The 23,182-nt window shown below is 49.4% G+C and overlaps 1 protein-coding gene across 1 annotated transcript in view; it reads left to right on the top strand.

Moving 5' to 3' along the window:
- Positions 1–21,829, top strand: part of CDK13 (cyclin dependent kinase 13) — a 116,302-nt gene extending 94,473 nt beyond the window's left edge. The window contains exons 9-14 of the mRNA XM_075315138.1: positions 13,559–13,636; positions 15,180–15,296; positions 15,417–15,548; positions 16,915–17,117; positions 17,739–18,188; positions 20,402–21,829. Of these exons, the coding sequence (XP_075171253.1) occupies positions 13,559–13,636; positions 15,180–15,296; positions 15,417–15,548; positions 16,915–17,117; positions 17,739–18,188; positions 20,402–21,216 (1,795 nt within the window). The 3' untranslated portion in view covers positions 21,217–21,829. The remainder of the gene's footprint in view (positions 1–13,558; positions 13,637–15,179; positions 15,297–15,416; positions 15,549–16,914; positions 17,118–17,738; positions 18,189–20,401) is intronic.
- Positions 21,830–23,182: the final 1,353 nt, after the last annotated feature.

Here is a 23,182-nt window from a genome sequence, read left to right on the forward strand (position 1 = left end):
GCAGAGACGCCTGTGAACCCTGCCCCGGTGACGGGGACATACTTTGCAGTGTTTGCTGATAAAATGTCTGAGGCTATGACAAAAATCCTGGAGACCTTGCAGGCCAGGCCAGTTCCTCAGACCATGGACACTGCTGTGGCTATGCTCTCTGGTCCCCCTCAGTTGGAACTAATCCGTACTTCAAGGGGGTCTCAAGCATCACAAGCTGAAGTCTCTGACTCAGATGACAGTCCCAGGCAGCCTAAGCGAGCTCGCTGGGAAAGACCCTCGACGTCATCACACTGCTCAGGGTCTCAGCGAGAAGAGTCTCTCTGTGATGAGACTGAGGACGGTGATCAGGATTCTAATCCTGAGGCCCCTCTCAATCTGGATGCCCCTGATGGTGACGCCATGGTTAATGACCTTATATCGGCGATTAATAGACTGTTGGATATTTCTCCCCCAGCTCCTTCAGCAGAGGAGGCAGCTGCACAGCAGGAGAAGTTCCATTTCCTGTATCCCAAGCGTAAATTAAGTGCTTTTTTGGACCACTCTGACTTCAGAGAATCAATCCAGAAGCACGACGCTCATCCAGACAAGCGTTTCTCTAAACGTTCTAAGGATACCCGTTATCCTTTTCCCTCTGAAGTGGCCAAACGCTGGACCCAGTGCCCAAAGGTGGATCCCCCAATTTCCAAGCTTGCGGCTAGATCCATAGTCGCAGTAGAGGATGGCGCTTCACTTAAAGATGCCAACGACAGACAGATGGACCTTTGGTTAAAATCTGTCTATGAAGCTATCGGCGCGTCGTTTGCTCCAGCATTCGCGGCCGTGTGGGCACTACAAGCTATTTCAGCTGGTTTAGCACAGGTGGATGCTATCATGCATCCAGCAGTGTCACAGGTGGCGTCCCTAACTTCGCAAATGTCTGCGTTTGCGACCTATGCTATCAATGCTGTCCTAGAATCTACGAGCCGTACCTCTATGGCGGCCGCCAATTCTGTGGTTTTGCGCAGAGCCTTATGGTTAAAGGACTGGAAAGCAGATGCTGGTTCCAAAAAATGCTTAACCAGCTTGCCATTATCTAGAGACAGACTGTTTGGTGAGCCATTGGCTGAAATCATAAAACAGTCCAAGGGTAAGGACTCTTCCTTGCCACAGCCCAGAGCAAGTAAACCTCAACAGAAAAAGTGGCAGTCGAGGTTTCGGTCCTTTCGAGGCTCGGGCAAGCCCCAATTCTCCTCGTCCAAAGGGACTCAGAAAGGACAAGGGAGCTCAGATTCCTGGCGGGCTCCCTCACGCCCCAGGAAAGCAAATGCAGGAACCGCTTCCAAGGCGGCTACCTCATGACTTTCGGCCTCCTCCCTCCGCATCCTCGGTCGCTGGCAGGCTCTCCCGCTTTTGCGACATTTGGCTGTCACAGGTCAAAGACCGGTGGGTAACAGACATTTTGTCTCGCGGGTACAGAATCGAGTTCAGTTCTCGGCCCCCACTTCGGTTCTTCAGAACCTCCCCACACCCCAACCGAGCAGATGCCCTGCTGCAGGCGGTGGACTCTCTAAGAGCAGAAGGAGTCGTGATCCCTGTCCCCCCTCTGGAACGGGGGCGAGGATTTTACTCCAATCTCTTTGTGGTTCCAAAAAAGGACGGCTCCTTCCGTCCTGTTCTGGACCTAAAACTGCTCAACAAGCATGTGAACGCCAGGCGGTTCCGGATGGAATCCCTCCGCTCAGTCATTGCCTCAATGTCCCAAGGAGATTTCCTAGCATCAATAGACATCAAAGATGCTTATCTCCACGTGCCGATTGCTACGGAGCACCAACGCTTTCTGCGCTTCGTGATAGGAGACGAACATCTTCAGTTCGTGGCTCTGCCATTTGGTCTGGCGACAGCCCCACGGGTGTTCACCAAGATCATGGCAGCAGTGGTAGCAGTCTTGCACTCTCACGGACACTCTGTGATCCCTTACTTGGACGATCTACTGGTCAAGGCACCCTCTCAGGAGGCATGCCAACTCAGCCTGAATTTTGCACTGGAGACTCTCCAGGCGTTCGGGTGGATCATCAACTTCCCAAAGTCAAATCTGTCACCGACCCAATCACTAACGTATCTTGGCATGGAGTTTCATACTCTCTCAGCGATAGTGAAGCTTCCGCTGAGCAAGCAGCGGTCACTACAGACAGGGGTGCAGGCTGTCCTTCAAAGTCAGTCGCACTCCTTAAGACGCCTCATGCACTTCCTCGGGAAGATGGTGGCGACAATAGAGGCGGTTCCGTTTGCGCAGTTTCATCTGCGTCCACTTCAATGGGACATTCTCCGCCAATGGGACGGGAGGTCGACATCCCTGGACAGGAAAGTCTCCCTTTCCCAGACGGCCAAGGACTCTCTGCAGTGGTGGCTCCTTTCCACCTCATTATCACAGGGAAGATCCTTCCTACCACCGTCCTGGGCGGTGGTCACGACAGACGCGAGTCTGTCAGGGTGGGGAGCAGTGTTTCTCCACCACAGGGCTCAGGGTACGTGGACTCAGCAGGAGTCCAGCCTTCAGATCAATGTTCTGGAAATCAGAGCAGTGTTTCTTGCCCTACTAGCCTTCCAGCAGTGGCTGGAAGGGAAGCAGATCCGAATTCAATCGGACAACTCCACAGCGGTGGCATACATCAATCACCAAGGAGGGACTCGCAGTCGGCAAGCCTTCCAGGAAGTCCGGCGCATTATGATGTGGGTGGAAGCCACGGCCTCCACCATATCCGCAGTTCACATCCCCGGCGTAGAAAACTGGGAAGCAGACTTCCTCAGTCGCCAGGGCATGGACGCAGGGGAATGGTCCCTTCACCCGGACGTGTTTCAGGAAATCTGTCGCCGATGGGGAAGGCCGGACGTCGACCTAATGGCGTCCCGGCACAACAACAAGGTCCCAACCTTCATGGCACGGTCTCGCGATCAAAGAGCTCTAGCAGCAGACGCCCTAGTGCAAGATTGGTCGCAGTTCCGGCTCCCTTATGTGTTTCCACCTCTGGCACTCTTGCCCAGAGTGCTACGCAAGATCAGATCCGACTGCAGCCGCGTCATACTCGTCGCTCCAGACTGGCCGAGGAGGGCGTGGTATCCGGATCTGTGGCATCTCACGGTCGGCCAACCGTGGGCACTACCAGACCGACCAGACTTACTGTCCCAAGGGCCGTTTTTCCATCGGAATTCTGCGGCCCTCAACCTGACTGCGTGGCCATTGAGTCCTGGATCCTAGCGTCTTCAGGCTTATCCCAAGGGGTCGTTGCCACCATGAGACAGGCTAGGAAGCCCACGTCTGCTAAGATCTACCACAGAACGTGGAGGATATTCTTATCCTGGTGCTCTGCTCAGAGAGTGTCTCCCTGGCCATTTGCATTACCTACCCTTCTTTCTTTCCTGCAATCTGGGTTAGAAAAAGGTTTGTCGCTCGGCTCCCTTAAAGGACAAGTCTCGGCGCTATCCGTCTTTTTTCAGAAGCGTCTAGCACGACTTTCTAAGGTGCGCACGTTCCTACAGGGGGTTTGCCATATAGTTCCCCCGTACAAGCGGCCGTTAGATCCATGGGATCTGAACAGGGTACTAGTTGCCCTCCAGAAGCCGCCCTTCGAGCCTCTGAAGGAGGTTTCACTTTCTAGACTATCACAGAAAGTGGCTTTTCTGGTAGCGATCACATCTCTTCGGAGAGTGTCTGAGCTGGCAGCGCTGTCTTCCAAGGCTCCCTTCCTGGTCTTCCACCAGGACAAGGTAGTGCTGCGCCCCATTCAGGAGTTTCTCCCGAAGGTGGTATCCTCTTTTCATCTTAATCAGGATATCTTTTTGCCTTCGTTTTGTCCTCATGCAGTTCATCGGTATGAGAAGGATTTACATTTGTTAGATCTGGTGAGAGCACTCAGAATCTACATTTCCCGCACAGCGCCCCTGCGCCGTTCGGATGCACTCTTTGTCCTTGTCGCTGGTAAGCGCAAAGGGTCGCAGGCTTCTAAGGCCACCCTGGCTCGATGGATCAAAGAACCAATTCTTGAAGCCTACCGTTCTGCGGGGCTTCAGGTTCCATCAGGGCTGAAGGCCCATTCTGCCAGAGCCGTGGGTGCGTCCTGGGCATTGCGACACCAGGCTACGGCTCAACAGGTGTGCCAGGCAGCTACCTGGTCGAGTCTGCACACTTTCACCAAACATTATCAGGTGCATACCTATGCTTCGGCGGACGCCAGCCTAGGTAGAAGAGTCCTGCAGGTGGCAGTTGCCTCCCCGTAGGGGAGGGCTGTCTTTGCAGCTCTAACATGAGGTATTTCTTTACCCACCCAGGGACAGCTTTTGGACGTCCCAATCGTCTGGGTCTCCCAATAGAGCGCCGAAGAAGAAGGGAATTTTGTTACTTACCGTAAATTCCTTTTCTTCTAGCTCTTATTGGGAGACCCAGCACCCGCCCTGTTGTCCTTCGGGATTTTTGGTTTGTTTGCGGGTACACATGTTGTTCATGTTGAACGGTTTTCAGTTCTCCGATGTTACTCGGAGTTAATTTGTTTAAACCAGTTATTGGCTTTCCTCCTTCTTGCTTTTGCACTAAAACTGGTGAGCCAGTGATCCCACTGGGGGTGTATAGCCAGAAGGGGAGGGGCCTTACACTTTTTAGTGTAATTGCTTTGTGTGGCCTCCGGAGGCAGTGCTATACACCCAATCGTCTGGGTCTCCCAATAAGAGCTAGAAGAAAAGGAATTTACGGTAAGTAACAAAATTCCCTTCTTTCACATAGTTTAGTCATTTGGCCTTGTTTCCATGTTGAAGTTATGGGTTTTGGCCACAATTCTGGCCAGACGTCTCTGAACAGTAGATAGGTGTAGCTGGGTCTCATTGGTTGCTGCCACTTTTAAGTTGATGGCACTGATGGACATTTTTTTGAATGGAAGCAAGCACCATGTCTTTCATCTGCTGCACTACATTTCTTTGGATTACCACTGCTCCTCAACATTGCCCACTTGTTAGTGTCCTCAATACTTAAAGGGGTTAGCCGGCTTCTTTGACCTTTTTTTTTTTATTACCCTATTGGGCTACATTGGGGCAGGTAAGTAGATAGAGACCACTTACCTGCCCTGCTGTCAGCCCCTCTCCCCCGGCTCAGAGCGGTCATGTGACCGCTCCTGCCGCGATTTTGCGGCTTCCGGTCATTTCATGTCAACATGGGCAGGGCCATGTTGACATGCAAATGTGGAAACAGCATGTCGCCTCCCTGCTGGGCGGCTACAGTGCGATGAGCCCCGCCCCCTTCCCTGCACCCTCCCACACATTCCCCCGCACCTCTTTTACTCTCCAGTAACCTCCCCCTGCACTGCTGTGGGGTCCGTGACCTGGGGGCGGGGCCTGGCGGCAGCTGCCGTGGTGTCAGCTCCAGCACCGGGCCCCTGCTCAGGATTACACATTCAAATGTACCGGCATCACAGATCACAGATGCCGGTACATTTGAAAGTGCTGATGAGAAGCAGCGCAGCTCTGCTTCTCATCACTGTCCCTCCGGCTGTCTGTGCTCTCTTCAGCACAGCGGTGACGTCACTACTGTGCTGATATGTCCAGAGCACAGACAGCGTGCGAACGTGCAGGAGCGGCGGGGACCGAGGAAGGGTGAGTATGTATTCCACATGTGTTCCCGATGGGGATGGGGGGGGTTGCAGAGCCATATGTGTGCGTGTGCAGAGCCATATGTGTGCGTGTGCGGTGCAGAGCCATATGTGTGCGTGTGCGGTGCAGAGCCATATGTGTGCGGTGCAGAGCCATATGTGTGCGGTGCAGAGCCATATGTGTGCGGTGCAGAGCCATATGTGTGCGGTGCAGAGCCATATGTGTGCGGTGCAGAGCCATATGTGTGCGGTGCAGAGCCATATGTGTGCGGTGCAGAGCCATATGTGTGCGGTGCAGAGCCATATGTGTGCGGTGCAGAGCCATATGTGTGCGGTGCAGAGCCATATGTGTGCGGTGCAGAGCCATATGTGTGCGGTGCAGAGCCATATGTGTGCGGTGCAGAGCCATATGTGTGCGGTGCAGAGCCATATGTGTGCGGTGCAGAGCCATATGTGTGCGGTGCAGAGCCATATGTGTGCGGTGCAGAGCCATATGTGTGCGGTGCAGAGCCATATGTGTGCGGTGCAGAGCCATATGTGTGCGGTGCAGAGCCATATGTGTGCGGTGCAGAGCCATATGTGTGCGGTGCAGAGCCATATGTGTGCCTGTGCAGAGCCATATGTGTGCCTGTGCAGAGCCATATGTGTGCCTGTGCAGAGCCATATGTGTGCCTGTGCAGAGCCATATGTGTGCCTGTGCAGAGCCATATGTGTGCCTGTGCAGAGCCATATGTGTGCCTGTGCGGTGCAGAGCCATATGTGTGCCTGTGCGGTGCAGAGCCATATGTGTGCCTGTGCGGTGCAGAGCCATATGTGTGCCTGTGCGGTGCAGAGCCATATGTGTGCCTGTGCGGTGCAGAGCCATATGTGTGCCTGTGCAGAGCCCGATGTGGGGCTGTTATTTGCAATGCTGTAGTGATAACAGGTCAGGTGCTGGGGCAGAATATACTGACAGGGAATGTGTGTGCAGGGGGCGGGCAGAGGGCGAGGCTGGACACTGGGGTGGGGCTGGACACTGGGGTGGGCAGTGCCAGCTCTGACTGAGGTTCAGCACAGGAAGTTATCATGTTTGCTGGATCAGAATGTAAACAAGAAGCTGCAGAGAATAAAGGGATAATTCAAGAGGAACAAAAGTTAGAAAACAAAAAATAACAATGTAGGTGTGATTTATATGACAATACAGCACAGATAAACTCAAAAATTTTTGTTAAGCTAATGTCGGACAACTCCTTTAAGAATATAGGCAAATAAATATAATTAACCACCATACAATAACATCAGGGAGGTGTCTGAGGTGATAGTCCTGCTGCGGAACAAATCTGTAGCCAAACATGCTGCCAATGTCATGAAGATCTACAGTATCTTCAGCATAATGAAGAGCAAGGAGTTCTGGAAGTGATGATGTGGACCGCATAGAGCCCTGATCTCACCATAATGACTGGGAATACATGGCGAGACAAAGATTTACACAAGATTACATCCACAGAAGATCTGTGGTCAGTTCTACATGATGTTTGAACAACCTTCATAACTATTTCTTTGTCGCTCTATTGGGAGACCCAGACAATTGGGTGTATAGGCTATGCCTCCGGAGGCCGCACAAAGTATTACACTCAAAAGTGTTAAGCCCCTCCCCTTCTGCCTATACACCCCCCGTGCTCCCACGGGCTCCTCAGTTTTTTGCTTTGTGCGAAGGAGGTCAGACACGCACGCACAGCTCCACAGATTGGTCAGCAGCAGCTGCTGACCATGTCGGATGGAAGAAAAGTGGGCCCATATAGGGCCCCCAGCATGCTCCCTTCTCACCCCACTCTTGTCGGTGGTGTTGTAAGGTTGAGGTATCCATTGCGGGTACGGAGGCTGGAGCCCACATGCTGCTTTCCTTCCCCATCCCCCTCAGGGCTCTGGTGAAGTGGGATCCTATCGGTCTCCAGGCACTGAGACCGTGCTTCATCCACAACTCCTGTGGAGCCTGCTGGATAGGAGCCGGGTATCGTTCAGGGACATGGCCCTGCTACTTGGAGGTACTCTGTATCCCGGTGGGGACCGCGCACAGCAACACTCCAGCTTTGCTGGGTGTGCTAGTGCACCGGGGACCGCGGCGCTGACCGGGTTAATATATGCCATTACACACTCAGCGTTGCTGAGTGTGTTTATGTATAGGGGCTGCCGCACTGACCGCCGCTGCCATGGAAATACTGCGGCGCGGCTGGGACTTGTAGTGCGCCGGGGACTTCCACGCGGCCGCGCTTTTACGGCGGCCGCGTTTATTACTAGAGTCCCCGGCTTTTTTGCGGCCTAGTTCCTTTCCTCCCACCCCCAGCCCTGACAGGCAGGGGAAGGGCGGGACGCTGCTCAGAACGAGCAGCACTGAGGGCTGGAGCATGCTTTGCATACTCCACTCCCCTCGCTGTGCACAGTGCAGGCACCAGTTCCCGCTCTTTCTGGGTCACGCCCACGGCTCCCTCCTCTCCTCAGGACGCATTCCTGTCAGCTCCTCGGACGCTGCAGTGGGGGACAAAGTCTGGGAGACCCAGGCAGGGACTCTGGTGGCCTCACAACCGCTTTAAGCGGGTGGTAAGCAGCACCTGTGGTGCTAGCCCCATTGTGCAGTAGTGTAACATTATATGTTTATGGTATATATGTTTTACACTGTATGGTGCACAGTTGATTTCTGACTATATACCCTATTGTGTTACTCAGGGAAGATAATAGCATGGCGCCCACGAAAGGCAGGGGTGCCAAAACACAGGCTTATTATGTTGCCTGCGCCGCATGTACGACCCCGCTACCGACAGGTTCCACTGACCCTTATTGTGTGCACTGTTCGGCCCCTGTGACACTTGCTCTGCCAGAGCCTCTGCTAGGGGGGGCCCAGGGGGAGCCACCTGCTAACACTGTTCAGGTGACAGGGACGGAGTTTGCAAAACTCTCTGAGACTATGGCTAAGATACTAGAAGCCTTGCAGTCCAGGCCGGTATCTCAGCACAGGGACTCTGTTGAATCTTTGTTCCCTGGCCCACCTCAGCTGGACCAACAATGTCCTCCCGGGGTATCTCATGGATCCCAAGCTGAGGGTTCTGACACAGACCCCAGCCCCAGACCGACTAAGCGAGCTCGCTTAGATTTTCCCTCGACATCATCATATTGTGCAGGGTCTCAGAGGGGGGAATCTCTGGTTGATGATGCGGAGACAGCTGATCAGGATTCTGATCCTGAGGCCGCTCTCAATCTTGATACTCCGGACGGGGATGCCATAGTGAACGACCTTATTGCGTCCATCAATCGTATGTTGGATATTTCTCCCTCAGCTCCTCCGGTGGAGGAGTCAGCTTCCCAGCAGGAGAAATTCCGTTTCAGGTTTCCCAAGCGTACACCGAGTATGTTTCTGGACCACTCTGATTTCAGAGAGGCAGTCCAGAATCACCATGCTTGTCCAGATAAGCGTTTTTCTAAGCGCCTTAAGGATACACGTTATCCCTTTCCCCCTGACGTGGTCAAAAGTTGGGCTCAGTGTCCCAAAGTGGATCCTCCAATCCCCAGACTGGCAGCTAGATCCATACTTGCAGTGGAAGATGGGGCTTCACTCAAAGACGCCACTGACAGGCAGATGGAGCTCTGGTTGAAATCCATCTATGAAGCTATCGGCGCTTCTTTTGCCCCAGCATTCGCAGCCGTATGGGCGCTACAAGCTATCTCAGCAGGTCAAGCGCAAATTGACGCAGCCACACGCACGTCCGCGCCACAGGTGGCGTCCATAACCACTCAGACGTCGGCATTTGCGTCTTACGCTATTAATGCTGTCCTGGACTCTACGAGCCGTACGGCGGTTGCAGCCGCCAATTCGGTGGTACTCCGCAGGGCCTTGTGGCTACGGGAATGGAAGGCAGATTCTGTTTCCAAATAGCGCTTAACCAGTTTGCCAATTTCTGGCGACCGATTGTTTGGCGAGCGTTTGGATGAAATCATCAAACAATCCAAGGGAAAGGATACATCCTTACCCCAGCCCAAACCGAACATACCCCAACAGAGGAAGGGGCAGTCGAGGTTTCGGTCCTTTCGGGGCGCGGGCAGGTCCCAATTCTCCTCGTCCAAAAGGCCTCAGAAAGATCAAAGGAACTCTGACGCATGGCGGTCTAAGTCACGTCCTAAAAAGACCACCGGAGGTGCCGCTACCAAAGCGGCTTCCTCATGACTTTCGGCATCCTCACTCCGCATCCTCGGTCGGTGGCAGGCTCTCCCGCTTTTGCGACACCTGGCTGCCACGGGTAAAAGACCGTTGGGTGCGAGACATTCTGTCTCACGGTTACAAGATAGAGTTCACCTCTCGTCCCCCGACTCGATTCTTCAGGTCATCCCCGCCTCCCGAGCGAGCCGAGGCTCTTCTGCAGGCGCTGGGCATTCTGAAGGCAGAAGGAGTGGTGGTCCCTGTTCCTCTTCAGCAACAGGGCCACGGTTTTTACTCCAACTTGTTTGTGGTCCCAAAGAAGGACGGGTCTTTCCGACCTGTCCTGGACCTGAAACTTCTCAACAAACACGTAAAGACCAGGCGGTTCCGGATGGAATCCCTCCGCTCCGTCATCGCCTCAATGTCCCAGGGAGATTTCCTTGCATCGTTCGATATCAAAGATGCTTATCTCCACGTACCGATTTGCTCCAGAGCACCAGCGCTTCTTGCGCTTCGCCATAGGAAACGAACACCTGCAGTTCGTGGCACTGCCGTTCGGCCTGGCAACAGCCCCACGGGTTTTTACCAAGGTGATGGCTACTGTAGTAGCGGTCCTCCACTCTCAGGGTCACTCGGTGATCCCGTACTTGGACGATCTGTTGATCAAGGCACCCTCTCTAGAGGCATGCCAACACAGCCTCGACGCTACCCTGGAGACTCTCCAGGGTTTCGGGTGGATCATCAATTTTCCAAAGTCAAATCTGACACCGGCCCAATCGCTGACATACCTTGGCATGGAGTTTCATACCCTCTCAGCGATAGTGAAGCTTCCGCTGATCAAGCAGCGGTCACTACAGACAGGGGTACAATCTCTCCTTCAAGGTCGGTCACACACCTTGAGGCGCCTCATGCACTTCCTGGGGAAGATGGTGGCAGCAATGGAGGCAGTTCCTTTCGCGCAGTTTCACCTGCGTCCTCTTCAATGGGACATCCAACGCAAATGGGACAGGAAGCCGACGTCCCTCGACAGGAACGTCTCCCTCTCGCAGGCGACCAAAGCTTCCCTTCGGTGGTGGCTTCTTCCCACTTCATTATCGAAAGGGAAATCCTTCCTACCCCCATCCTGGGAGGTGGTCACGACGGATGCGAGTCTGTCAGGGTGGGGAGCGGTTTTTTCCCCACAGGGCTCAGGGTACGTGGACCCAGCAAGAGTCCTCGCTTCAGATCAACGTTCTGGAAATACGGGCAGTGTATCTTGCCCAGAAAGCGTTCCAGCAGTGGCTGGAGGGCAAGAAGATCCGAATTCAGTCGGACAATTCCACAGCGGTGGCATACATCAACCACCAAGGCGGCACACGCAGCCGGCAAGCCTTCCAGGAAGTCCGGCGGATTTTGATGTGGGTGGAAGCCACGGCATCCACCATATCCGCAGTTCACATCCCAGGGCGTGGAAAACTGGGAAGCAGATTTTCTCAGTCGCCAGGGCATGGACGCAGGGGAATGGTCCCTTCACACGGACGTGTTTCAGGAGATCCGTTGCTGCTGGGGGGTGCCGGACGTCGACCTCATGGCGTCCCGGCACAACAACAAGGTACCAGTGTTCATGGCACGGTCTCAAGATCCCAGAGCTCTGGCGGCAGACGCCTTAGTTCAGGATGGTCGCAGTTTCAGCTCCCTTATGTGTTTCCTCCGCTGGCACTGTTGCCCAGAGTGTTACGCAAGATCAGGACCAACTGCCGCCGCGCCATCCTCGTCGCTCCAGGCTGGCCAAGGAGGTCGTGGTACCCGGATCTGTGGCATCTCACGGTCGGCCAACCGTGGACACTACCAGACCGAACAGACTTGCTATCTCGAGGGCCGTTTTTTTCCATCTGAATTCTGCGGCCCTCAACCTGACTGTGTGGCTATTGAGTCCTGGACCCTAGCGTCTTCAGGGTTATCTCAAGACGTCATTGCCACTATGAGACAGGCTAGGAAACCAACGTCCGCCAAGATCTACCACAGGACGTGGAAAATTTTCCTGTCGTGGTGCTCTGCTCAGGGTTTTTCTCCCTGGCCTTTTGACTTGACCACTTTTCTGTCCTTCCTTCAATCTGGACTGGAAAAGGGTTTGTCGCTCGGCTCCCTTAAGGGACAAGTCTCAGCGCTCTCTGTGTTTTTCCAGAAGCGCCTAGCCAGGCTTCCACAGGTACGCACGTTCCTGCAGGGGGTTTGTCACATCGTTCCTCCTTACAAGCGGCCGTTAGAACCCTGGGATCTCAACAGGGTTCTGATGGTTCTTCAGAAACCACCATTCGAGCCAATGAGAGATATTTCCCTCTCACGACTTTCGCTGAAAGTGGTTTTTCTAGTAGCAGTCACTTCTCTTCGCAGAGTGTCTGAGCTAGCAGCGCTGTCATGCAAAGCCCCTTTCCTGGTGTTTCACCAGGACAAGGTGGTTCTACGTCCGGTTCCGGATTTTCTCCCTAAGGTGGTATCCTCCTTTCATCTTAATCAGGATATCTCCTTACCTTCTTTTTATCCTCATCCAGTTCACCAATGTGAAAAGGATTGGCACTTGTTAGATTGGGTGAGAGCACTCAGACTCTACATTTCTCGTACGACGCCCCTGCGCCGCTCGGATGCACTCTTTGTCCTTGTCGCTGGCCAGCGTAAAGGGTCACAGGCTTCCAAATCAACCCTGGCTCTGTGGATCAAGGAGCCAATTATCGAAGCCTACCGTTCTGCTGGGCTTCCGGTTCCCTCAGGGCTGAAGGCCCATTCTACCAGAGCCGTGGGCGTGTCCTGGGCTTTGAGGCACCAGGCTACGGCTCAGCAGGTGTGTCAGGCGGCTACCTGGTCGAGCCTGCACACTTTCACAAAGCACTATCAGGTGCATACCTATGCTTCGGCAGATGCCAGCCTAGGTAGACGAGTCCTTCAGGCGGCGGTTGCCCACCTGTAGGAAGAGGCCGTTTTACGGCTCTATTATGAGGTATTATTTTACCCACCCAGGGACTGCTTTTGGACGTCCCAATTGTCTGGGTCTCCCAATAGAGCGACAAAGAAGAAGGGAATTTTGTTTACTTACCGTAAATTCCTTTCCTTCTAGCTCTAATTGGGAGACCCAGCGCCCGCCCCTGTTTTTTTGTGTACACATGTTGTTCATGTTGAATGGTTTCAGTTCTCCGATATTCCTTCGGATTGAAGTTACTTTTAACCAGTTTATAATTCTTTTTCCTCCTTCTTGCTTTTGCACCAAAACTGAGGAGCCCGTGGGAGCACGGGGGGTGTATAGGCAGAAGGGGAGGGGCTTAACACTTTTGAGTGTAATACTTTGTGCGGCCTCCGGAGGCATAGCCTATACACCCAATTGTCTGGGTCTCCCAATTAGAGCTAGAAGAAAAGGAATTTACGGTAAGTAAACAAAATTCCCTTCTTCCTTTTAACCTGTGTGTATATACCTACAAGAATTTATGCAGTTTAGAAAGTAAAGGGCGGTCTCCCTAAATATAGTCTAATTATTATTTTTTTTTTTAATTATTCCCTTATGTTGATTGCAAAAATAAAAATACAATTATTATTTCTATTTATGAAAGTATTCTTACCTTGCAGCATTTTTCCTCACCTGCCTAAATCTTTTTCATAACGCTCTAGATCTGAGCTATTATAGGATAGATGTGCATGTATTCATTCTTTAGGACAGGCAGCTTAAGGAAATCAATAATGTATTAATTGCTTATGATTATGTCTAGTAAACCGCTCCATATGCAAGGTCAGAGTAACAAAAATCCTCATACTTTGACAGGTGTATTCTTGGTGAGCTGTTTACAAAGAAACCGATCTTCCAAGCAAATCAAGAATTAGCACAACTTGAACTCATAAGGTGAGGGCGTGACAGTGTCTTTTAAATATTTAACACTTGTGTATAGAAACCTGTTGTATGTCATTCATTTGTGAACTGAATGATATTATTCCACTATCAAGCTGCAAGTGAGGGTGATTAGAGCTTTTATACATTATATATAATTTTTATTTATTTCCAATTTTTTTTTACACTATTTTAGTCCCTTCATGAGACTTGATCTTGCAATGGTTTAATCACTTATACAGTAGAACCTCAATTAACGAGTAACCCAGTTTGTGAGTATTTCGTTATACGAGCAAAGCTTGCTGTAAATTTATAACTCCCTTTAAGAGTATGCTTTGCTGAACGAGAAAATACTCACCGCACACACTTCCGGTTCCGTACATCTAATCCACTCTTGTAGTCCGCACAAACACACACACTATGTTCACCTTGCCTTCCATTCCATCACCGGCCTTCCGGTTCTTGTAGTTCGCCGCTGCAGGATGTGTATCGGTAACCATCGCGACGATGGAGGAACTTCCGCTGTCAGCCGCTACTCAAAGGCAGCGCGCTGACCAATCAGAGGCAAGCGGCTCCTGCCTTTGACATCAGCGCTCTGGCAGCAGTCGTCCCGGATCGGTCGCGATGGTTACCCGATACACATCCTGTACCGGCGAACTCCAAGAACCAGGAGGCCGGCGATGGAACATGAGGCGTAGGTGTGTGTGTGTTGGCACAATAGGGGACCAGGTTGTGACATTGAACAAGTTGTGGAACGAATTGTCTGAGCTTCCATTGTTTCCTATGGGAACGCTTGCTTTGCTAGGCGAGTAACTTGGTTTACTAGCACACTCCCAGAACGGATTGTTCTCGTTAACCAAGGTTCCACTGTACCATAGTATATACTTCTGTCGCACAGTACTGCAGTATATAGTGAAGATCTCGGCCTATGAAGCTCAGCCCACGGATGAGCTGCTCAGGTGGATCAGGATGACAGCAATGGGGGGTCTTCAGCAGACCCTGTGCTGTCATACTACGCCATTGATTCCCCGCGATCACATTACATTGGCAAGCACAGGAATCGGCACACAATTTCATGTAAATGCCATGGTCAGAGATTTAAATAGTTACCAGACGCGACTGGAACTCTGTGACTCCTGCATCTGTTGGGGACAAACGCTGGGTATATAACATAGCCAATGTATGGAGGGAGCTCCGCTCCTGAACCACCTATTAATTTGAGAACCCCTTCCCACTACGTGAATACAGTTTTTTGTTTTATTGAGGGAAGGGATTGCAGTTACGCAGCAAAGACCTGTCAATCGGCACTAATGCTTCTTCACCAGAGCAGAAGTAAAGCAGCTGCTCTGTCAATGTGATTTCAGTGCGAGCCGCAGAGCCTCTTGTAGGAGCGGTTTGTGACAGCTCTGTGCCGACAGAGATCCGCATGGGGCAGAACAGGCTGGTAGTTAGCAACTAGCTGCCTATTAGTCTTTAGCTCCATAGGAAAAAAACAAAATGGTCCCAATTACCCATTTAAGCACTTACCTTTTTCTTTTTGTCTGGTTTTCTCCCAAAGCCGCATGTGTGGAAGTCCTTGTCCTGCTGTATGGCCCGACGTGATAAAGTTACCATATTTCAACACCATGAAACCAAAGAAGCAATATCGCCGAAAACTCCGAGAAGAGTTTGTTTTGTAAGTGTGGCTTTGTAGATTGCCGTTGTATCTCTTACAGACTAATTTTGTCACAGCACATGGCATACAAGCTGTTTATTGTAATTAATACAGAATACACGCCGTTGCCTTATTTTGCAGCATACCCACTGCGGCATTAGATTTATTTGATCATATGCTGGCTCTGGATCCCAGCAAGCGGTGTACAGCGGAGCAGGCCATGCAGTGCGAGTTCCTTCGAGATGTAGATCCATCAAAAATGGCACCACCTGAGTAAGTAACACTTAGCACTCCCTTTCATTATTGCGATGCAATTAAAAGGTTAAAACCTATAAACCCACAGCATTATTGAAATCAAATCTGCACACTTTAGATTGAATTCTGCTCTTGTAGAAACTTTGCAGTGGATAAATCCTGTGTGGAAATGTCCCAACAGCAATTCTTGGACATCTCACATGACCAAAAGTGTGCGATCATTCAGCTATTTCAGAGCAGCTAAATCATAGACCAGTCACAGTCTGACAAGTGAGCTGCAATAATTTGTGACAAGTGACTGAAAAAACCAACACATTTTGAGACTTTTCCAGTCACCATTTAGCCATTGCCCAAGCCCCTTTTTTCAAAACTGACTTATCACTTTGTGGTACTAATTCTGCAAAGCTTCTTCGTGTCCTGATTCTGAGATTTGCTTTTTTTTTGTGACCCATTATAACTTTAGGTTAGTGGTAAATTTAGGTCATTATATTTTTCTATAGAAAAATACCCAAAAATTATAAAAATAAGCAATTTTCCACCTGAGTTCTTGTGCGCTTACACCAGATATTCGTACCACACAAGTTAATAAAATAACGTTTCCCATCTGTCTCGTTTTTGTCTGCACTATTTTTCAAATGTCTTTTTATTTTATTAGAAGCCATAAACCTTTTAGCAGCAAATTTTATTTGATCATGGAATTTTACAACTGCAATGTTTTGGAGAACACTTCTACAGTATTTTGAAGTGATATTGATGGGCTTATATACCCTTCCCCCACAAAGTTATACCATGCTCCATGATCTCCAATCTTTCTAACCTTAAGCGCCACATTCAGCTCTGAGGGAGGGTCACGGGCCACATTCAGCTCTGAGGGAGGGTCACGGGCCACATTCAGCTCTGAGGGAGGGTCACGGGCCACATTCAGCTCTGAGGGAGGGTCACGGGCCACATTCAGCTCTGAGGGAGGGTCACGGGCCACATTCAGCTCTGAGGGAGGGTCACGGGCCACATTCAGCTCTGAGGGAGGATCACGGGCCACATTCAGCTCTGAGGGAGGGTCACGGGCCACATTCAGCTCTGAGGGAGGGTCACGGGCCACATTCAGCTCTGAGGGAGGGTCACGGGCCACATTCAGCTCTGAGGGAGGGTCACGGGCCACATTCAGCTCTGAGGGAGGGTCACGGGCCACATTAAGCTCTGAGGGAGCCTTGCTGGAACATTTTACTAACGGTGGCACTGAGAAAATAGGCCTTTTTTTTTATAATTGCTGTAAAATTATCGGTCATTAAGGAGTTAAACTTTTATCATTTATTTCATACATAATTCAGATTAAAATGTTGTATATTTGTATAGTGACTATTTTATATTTTTTATATATATGCAGCCTTCCACTTTGGCAAGATTGCCATGAATTATGGAGTAAGAAGCGAAGAAGGCAGAAACAAATGGGCCTGGTTGATGATGCAATAGCACCAAAACTACCAAGAAAGGACTTATCTGTGGGTCTGGATGACAGCAGAAATAGCACACCCCAAGGCGCACAGGCATCTTCTCAAAAAACTCAGGGATTTCCTGGTGTTGGATTAGGTAAGAACAAGATGTTCTGTATTTGTGGGAACAACATGGATCAATATAGATGCTTAAAAAAAAAAATTATATAACCCTTATCATAAAGAAATTTAAAGAAATTGTCCACTTCTTTCTTTATTGTTGGCCTATCTTGTGTTACTGACGTCAGCTGGAAGTTCTCGGAGGAGAATGCAAAAACTTAGCTGCTTTTTTTTTTTTTTTTTGCTGCTTTTGTGGGGAACAAAACGAACTTTAAACCTGTACCGTAGACAAAGGACCCCAAAAAAGCAGTAATAAGGCAGCCAAACCTGCTTTTATTGAAAGCAGCTTTTTTGCTGCAGAAAAAAAGTAACATATGAACATAGCCTAATGTTTGCTGTTTTTTTTCCTCCTTCAGCACTTACTGTAGCTTGATATTGCTAGCAGAAAATATTTGTAATCCAATGCAAACTTGCATGTAGTAAGGAAGTGGTACTTAAAACAAAAATCTGGCCTACCGTTCGATTTGGGGATTACATTGTATTTGTAACTTTGTGGGCAGATAACATATATGTTGAAGAATTAAATTGTGGAAGAGGATGAGAGTCAGCATGTTACTAAAACTATATCATAATTGATATTTGTGCCTTGTTTTTCCAGGTCTCTTAAGTGGTGGTCAGCAGCTGACTCAGAGTCAAGTGGCCATATTGCTGAACTTACTGCAGTCTCAGACCAGTGTCAGTATGGCACAGTTTGCGCAGGTTATGAACATTAAGGTGAACCCTGAAACTGAGCAGCAGCTGAGTAATCTGAATCTTCCAGATGGTATCCTAGCTTCAAGTAATAAAGCATCCGAATCTAAAGAAGAGCCCCTTCTTCCATCTGCAGCACCCGCTCCTGAGCTGGCCTCCTTAACTGCATTGACGTTACCCAAGACGACAGGAGAAGCGTCTCAAACAACTGTTCAAAGCACCTTTGCAGTCTTATTGTCTCAGCTGTTAAAAGATCAGGAGCTAAAACATGGCGCGGAGGTAGCAGAGGTGGCTCCTGAGAATAAAGAAGACGAGGAGACCCTAAAGCCCCCACGACCTCCCAGTCCATCGCCTACTGGTATGTAATGTGACCACTTGTACAGTAATGATAGAAGAAATGTGGTTAAAGCCAAGCCTTTTCTCTACACATCATGTAGTTTTCAGACTATGTACGTTGTTAATATCTAAATATAGGCCCTGCTGATTGAGTGGTCAGTTCCATGAGCTGACTAGTGCGATCACCCATGGTAGACTCTGTGAGTTTGTTACAGTATGATAGGTAAGAGAGCAGGATACCCAGCAACAGGAGAAATATTCACGTGCACTATATAACCCACTGGGATGGCACACCAATTGAGGGATAACATGCTGCTACCACAGGGTTTTCCCTGGGCTGCTTTCTCCAGAACATTCTCATGAATTCTCCTGAGAAATCTATTTTATTACAAAATAGTGAGCGTTCTGCACGTTTTCAAATGGGCATTGTATCAGTATTTCTGTGCAGATCCTTTTGTTTTTGTTTAAGTTTGAATAGAGTTGTAAAGAAGTTTTCCACTACCGGACAGCCCCTTTTTAACTGCATTTATGCATTAAAGTGATCCTGTCAGGTGTAATATGCACCCAGAGCCACGAGCAGTTCTGGGTGTATATTGCTGATCCCTGCCTAACCATCCCTGTATAAACTAGCAGAGATAAAGGGATCTATAGAAAAAGTATTTCTAAAGATCCTTTATAATATGCTAACGAGGCCAGTGACTAGTCGCAAGTGCCTTACTTCCCTTGGCTAGTCGGCCCCCTTAGCAAGTTAGTATGCCCCTGTTAGGGTGCTGACATGCTAATAAATGCGCAGGGTCAGAGGCATAGTCGCTCACCTCTGCTGCCACTGCTGGTTTTCGGCTCAGTGCGCATGATCAGAAAATTTCCAGATTTCCGATCATGCGCCAGTTTGAAGCCGGAATGCCTACACCGCTACACCAGTTTGAAACCGGAATGCGTACACCCAGTTTCATAGTACACATGGTATACCGGAAGTCCGAAACTTCTGATCATGCGCACTGAGCTGAAATCCAGCGTCTGGCGCAGTGGCAGCAGAGAGCGGTGAGATCGAGCATGCCTCTGACGCTGCACATTCATTAGCATGTTAGTATTCCCCTATGGGCATGCTAACATGCTAAGGGGGGCAACTAGCCAAGGGAAGTAATGCCCTTGCGACTAGTCGCTGGCCTCATTAGCATATTCTAAAGGATGTTTAGAATACTAGAAATAAAGATCTTTTTATCTATGCTACTAGATGCTGGGACAGTTAGGCAGGGATTAGCAATATGCACCTAGAATTGCTCGTGGATCTGGGAGCATACTGCACCTGACAGGTTCCATTTACGTAAAATAAAAAACATATACCCTCCTCTCAGACTGGCACCATTCCTGTGATGTTGGCGCTATGTTTCCTAGTGGTCACTTTCCCACTGCAGCCAAATAGTGGACACAGATTGGCTGCAGCACTTCAGTATTCTGTTAGAGCATGTTTGTTCTGACGGTTTTGTAAAGGCTGCAGCCAGTGAGTGGTCTCTGATTGGCTGAAGCAGTCACGTGAAATAGGGCTGGAATTATTTTTTATTTTAACTGGGACGCTTGGTAGTCCAGTAGTGGACAACTCCTTTCACTACCTCATTCACATGGGTAGTTTGTAGTACTGTGAATTGCCATGGCTTTGTGGTGTTTAATCATATATATGCTGCAATTCTGCCTTGTCTGAATATGGCTTTAGATATACGATATCTTGGCATATTAATCAACACTAATTCTCAGGCCGTGCAAGCATCAACGAGACACTCTTAAAATGTCCTACATTTATGCTATGTGCCCACAGTGAATTTTTTTTTCATGCTTCTTTTCATGCTTTCATGCTTCTTTCCATGCTGCTTCTTATGTATTCAGATAGGGAAAGAAAGCAGAAACAATTGACATGTAACTTCTTTTTTTTCTGCAACAAAACAAGCAAGGAAAAATGAAGCCGCATGTGCGCAGCACGTCACGATTCTCATAGACTTTGCTGGGATGTATTTTCCTTCATTTTTATCGGTTAAAAAAAAGTCCTGATGTTTGATAAATCTGGTGCATCTGAAGATGGTCTAGTCTAGGTTTACTTAAAAAAAAAAAAATGCTCAGTGTCTAAAACACATAGTAAATATCATGTAAGTCATGAAAGACCATTTTTTATGCAAATCGCTTGGCTTTAGCTTGATAAATCTCCATACAAAAGTGTCTAATTTGTTTTCCTTTCTTATGTAGTTGAAGATGACAGTGAAGCCAGTCTTGAGCCGACTCTGAAAGATCTACCAAATGAACAAAACCTTCCTCACATCTTGCCTCCAGATCAGCGGCCTCCCGAGCCACCAGAACCCCCTCCTGTGTGTGAGGAAGACCTTGATTACCGGACAGAGAGGCAGCAGGTACCGAATGCCGGCATGCCTGCTGGTGACCCTCATGCACAAGTGAAGGCAGCACTCTTAGAGATTATTGCTCATCACCAGGCTCAGGAACCGGACAACATTGGTACAGATTACACTGGGGGGTCATCTTTTCTGAATGCACCGGACTGCACTGAAAATTTTGGACAAACGTTTCTGCCATCCACATACAGCAGCGACATGGCTGCGAGTGTGCCTGGTGTAGCTGTTTTGGAAGGACATCTTGAAAATCAACCTGTCGAGAACTACAGTACTTCATCTCACATCAGTAACCGGCTCCCGACACATCCGGCTTTTCCTGAGCCCTTTTGTAACTCTGCCACCACTTACAGGGACAGCTACCTCAGTGCTGGCTCCATGTTGTTCAGTGGTGACAAAGACCACAGATTTGAGTATAGTCAGAGCCCAACAATGCTTTTGGGAAGCAATCTCCCTGCAGGGTTGGACAATCGTAACTTGCCAACAAAAATGCCTAATTTTGGCTTCAGCACTAATGTACCAGAACATCTTGGTTTACCCGCTATAATGCACAGACCGGCGTGGGCGTCTCCTCACCAGGGTCCCCCCTTCTCTCAAGGACATGGAGGACATATGGGCACCTATGTCAGAGGTCGGGGGAGGGGTTTACCATTCTAATTTTTATTTTTTTTTCGTTTTCCCCCCTCAGGCAAAATATTTCTATCTGGAATGACTTTTTACTTTTCATCATGGCTGCATTTTACAGCAGCCGTATAGTAGACTTGATAATTGGACTACAGCTTTATTTTTATGTAAAAAATGGTCTTGCAATACAGCAGCAAACAGTGGGAGGTATGGGGATAACTGCAATTGATTCTGCGTTTGAGAGCTGAATAATTTACACATGCTAGCGAAAATCTTTATTTTGTACCTTCATTTCTAGTTGGATATTCATTTTAAGGAAATCCTTTTAGTTTTGTCCCCTCGCACTTGCAGAAATTTTGAAGAATTTGGCACATTCGTGCTTATTTTTTGTACATTTGGACCAATATTTGGTAACGCCAGGGCAGTACTTTACTTCCTTGATATCTGTTTCTTTGTACTACCTTTAGTCAAAGGTCACTGTCAATTCTCACAGCTTTCTGTGTCATTGTGAAATGTGCTCATTACCGACAAAAAAAAACAACAAAAAAAACAAACTTAACACATTTTCCTTGTGATGCAAACGTTTTATCAACTGTTTGGTTTCCATTAAGCATTAGGAAATAAACGTTGAGTAAAACGCTAATAAGTCTGATCTTGCATGAAATGTTATGAGTCTTGCACTTCAGCTGTGATTCATTCTTAAAATCGCATAATGTGGAGTAATGAATGGCTGCATACCTGCACACCTTTAGGCTATGTGCGCACGTGTGCGCTCTGCACCGCACCGAAAATGTGCGCTTCAGAGCGCAGCTGAAAAGCTGCGTTCTGAAGCGCATGGTGCCGGCAGATTCGTGCGCTCTGCATGCTGCCTCTCCCTACAGACAGCATGCAGAACGCACGAATGAAGTGACTTCTAACATGCCATGTGCGCACTGCTCCTGCACAATCTCCATACACTGTGCAGGGGGTGCAGGACGCATGCAGTTACGCTGCGGTGCAGAACGCAGCGTAACTGCATGTAATACGCACACGTGCGCACATACCCTTAAGTTTGCCAACTCTTTCTTTTTAAGATGAGATTAAAAGGAACTGTACTTTCAACACACTTTGCATAAAGCAATAGTACAGGTGAATCTAAACTTTGGAAGGAAGACTATTTCTCTGAGCAGACATCACATAGTTATCAGATACGTCTTTCCATGTGTCCTGAACGTACCATACACTCTGAAAGTAGTGAGGAGCAGGGAGAGGAAACAGGCAGAAAAACAAGTCAATTTTACGATGATGTTTCTAAGGCCGGAGTCACTCTTGGGAGTGATTTGCATCGCATCACCTGGCACGGCCGCACACTCTCCTGACAAGAGGGGGTGTGCTGTATATACGTATTTTTCGGACTATAAGACGCACCAGACTATAAGACACACCCTAGTTTCTTTGTCGCTCTATTGGGAGACCCAGACAATTGGGTGTATAGGCTATGCCTCCGGAGGCCGCACAAAGTATTACACTAAAAGTGTTAAGCCCTTCCCCTTCTGCCTATACACCCCCCGTGCTCCCACGGGCTCCTCAGTTTTTTGCTTTGTGCGAAGGAGGTCAGACACGCACAGCACAGCTCCACAGATTGGTCAGCAGCAGCTGCTGACCATGTCGGATGGAAGAAAAGTGGGCCCATATAGGGCCCCCAGCATGCTCCCTTCTCACCCCACTCTTGTCGGCGGTGTTGTTAAGGTTGAGGTATCCATTGCGGGTACGGAGGCTGGAGCCCACATGCTGCTTTCCTTCCCCATCCCCCTCAGGGCTCTGGGCGAAGTGGGATCTTATCGGTCTCCAGGCACTGAGACCGTGCTTCGTCCACAACTCCTGTGGAGACTGCTGGATAGGAGCCGGGTACCGTTCAGGGACATGACCCTGCTACGTGAAGGTACTCTGTATCCCTGTGGGGACCGCGCACGGCAACACCTCAGCTTTGATGGGTGTGCTAGTGCACCGGGCCGCGGCG

This window comes from Anomaloglossus baeobatrachus, chromosome 6, assembly GCF_048569485.1.
Source record: "Anomaloglossus baeobatrachus isolate aAnoBae1 chromosome 6, aAnoBae1.hap1, whole genome shotgun sequence".
Taxonomy (NCBI): domain Eukaryota; kingdom Metazoa; phylum Chordata; class Amphibia; order Anura; family Aromobatidae; genus Anomaloglossus; species Anomaloglossus baeobatrachus.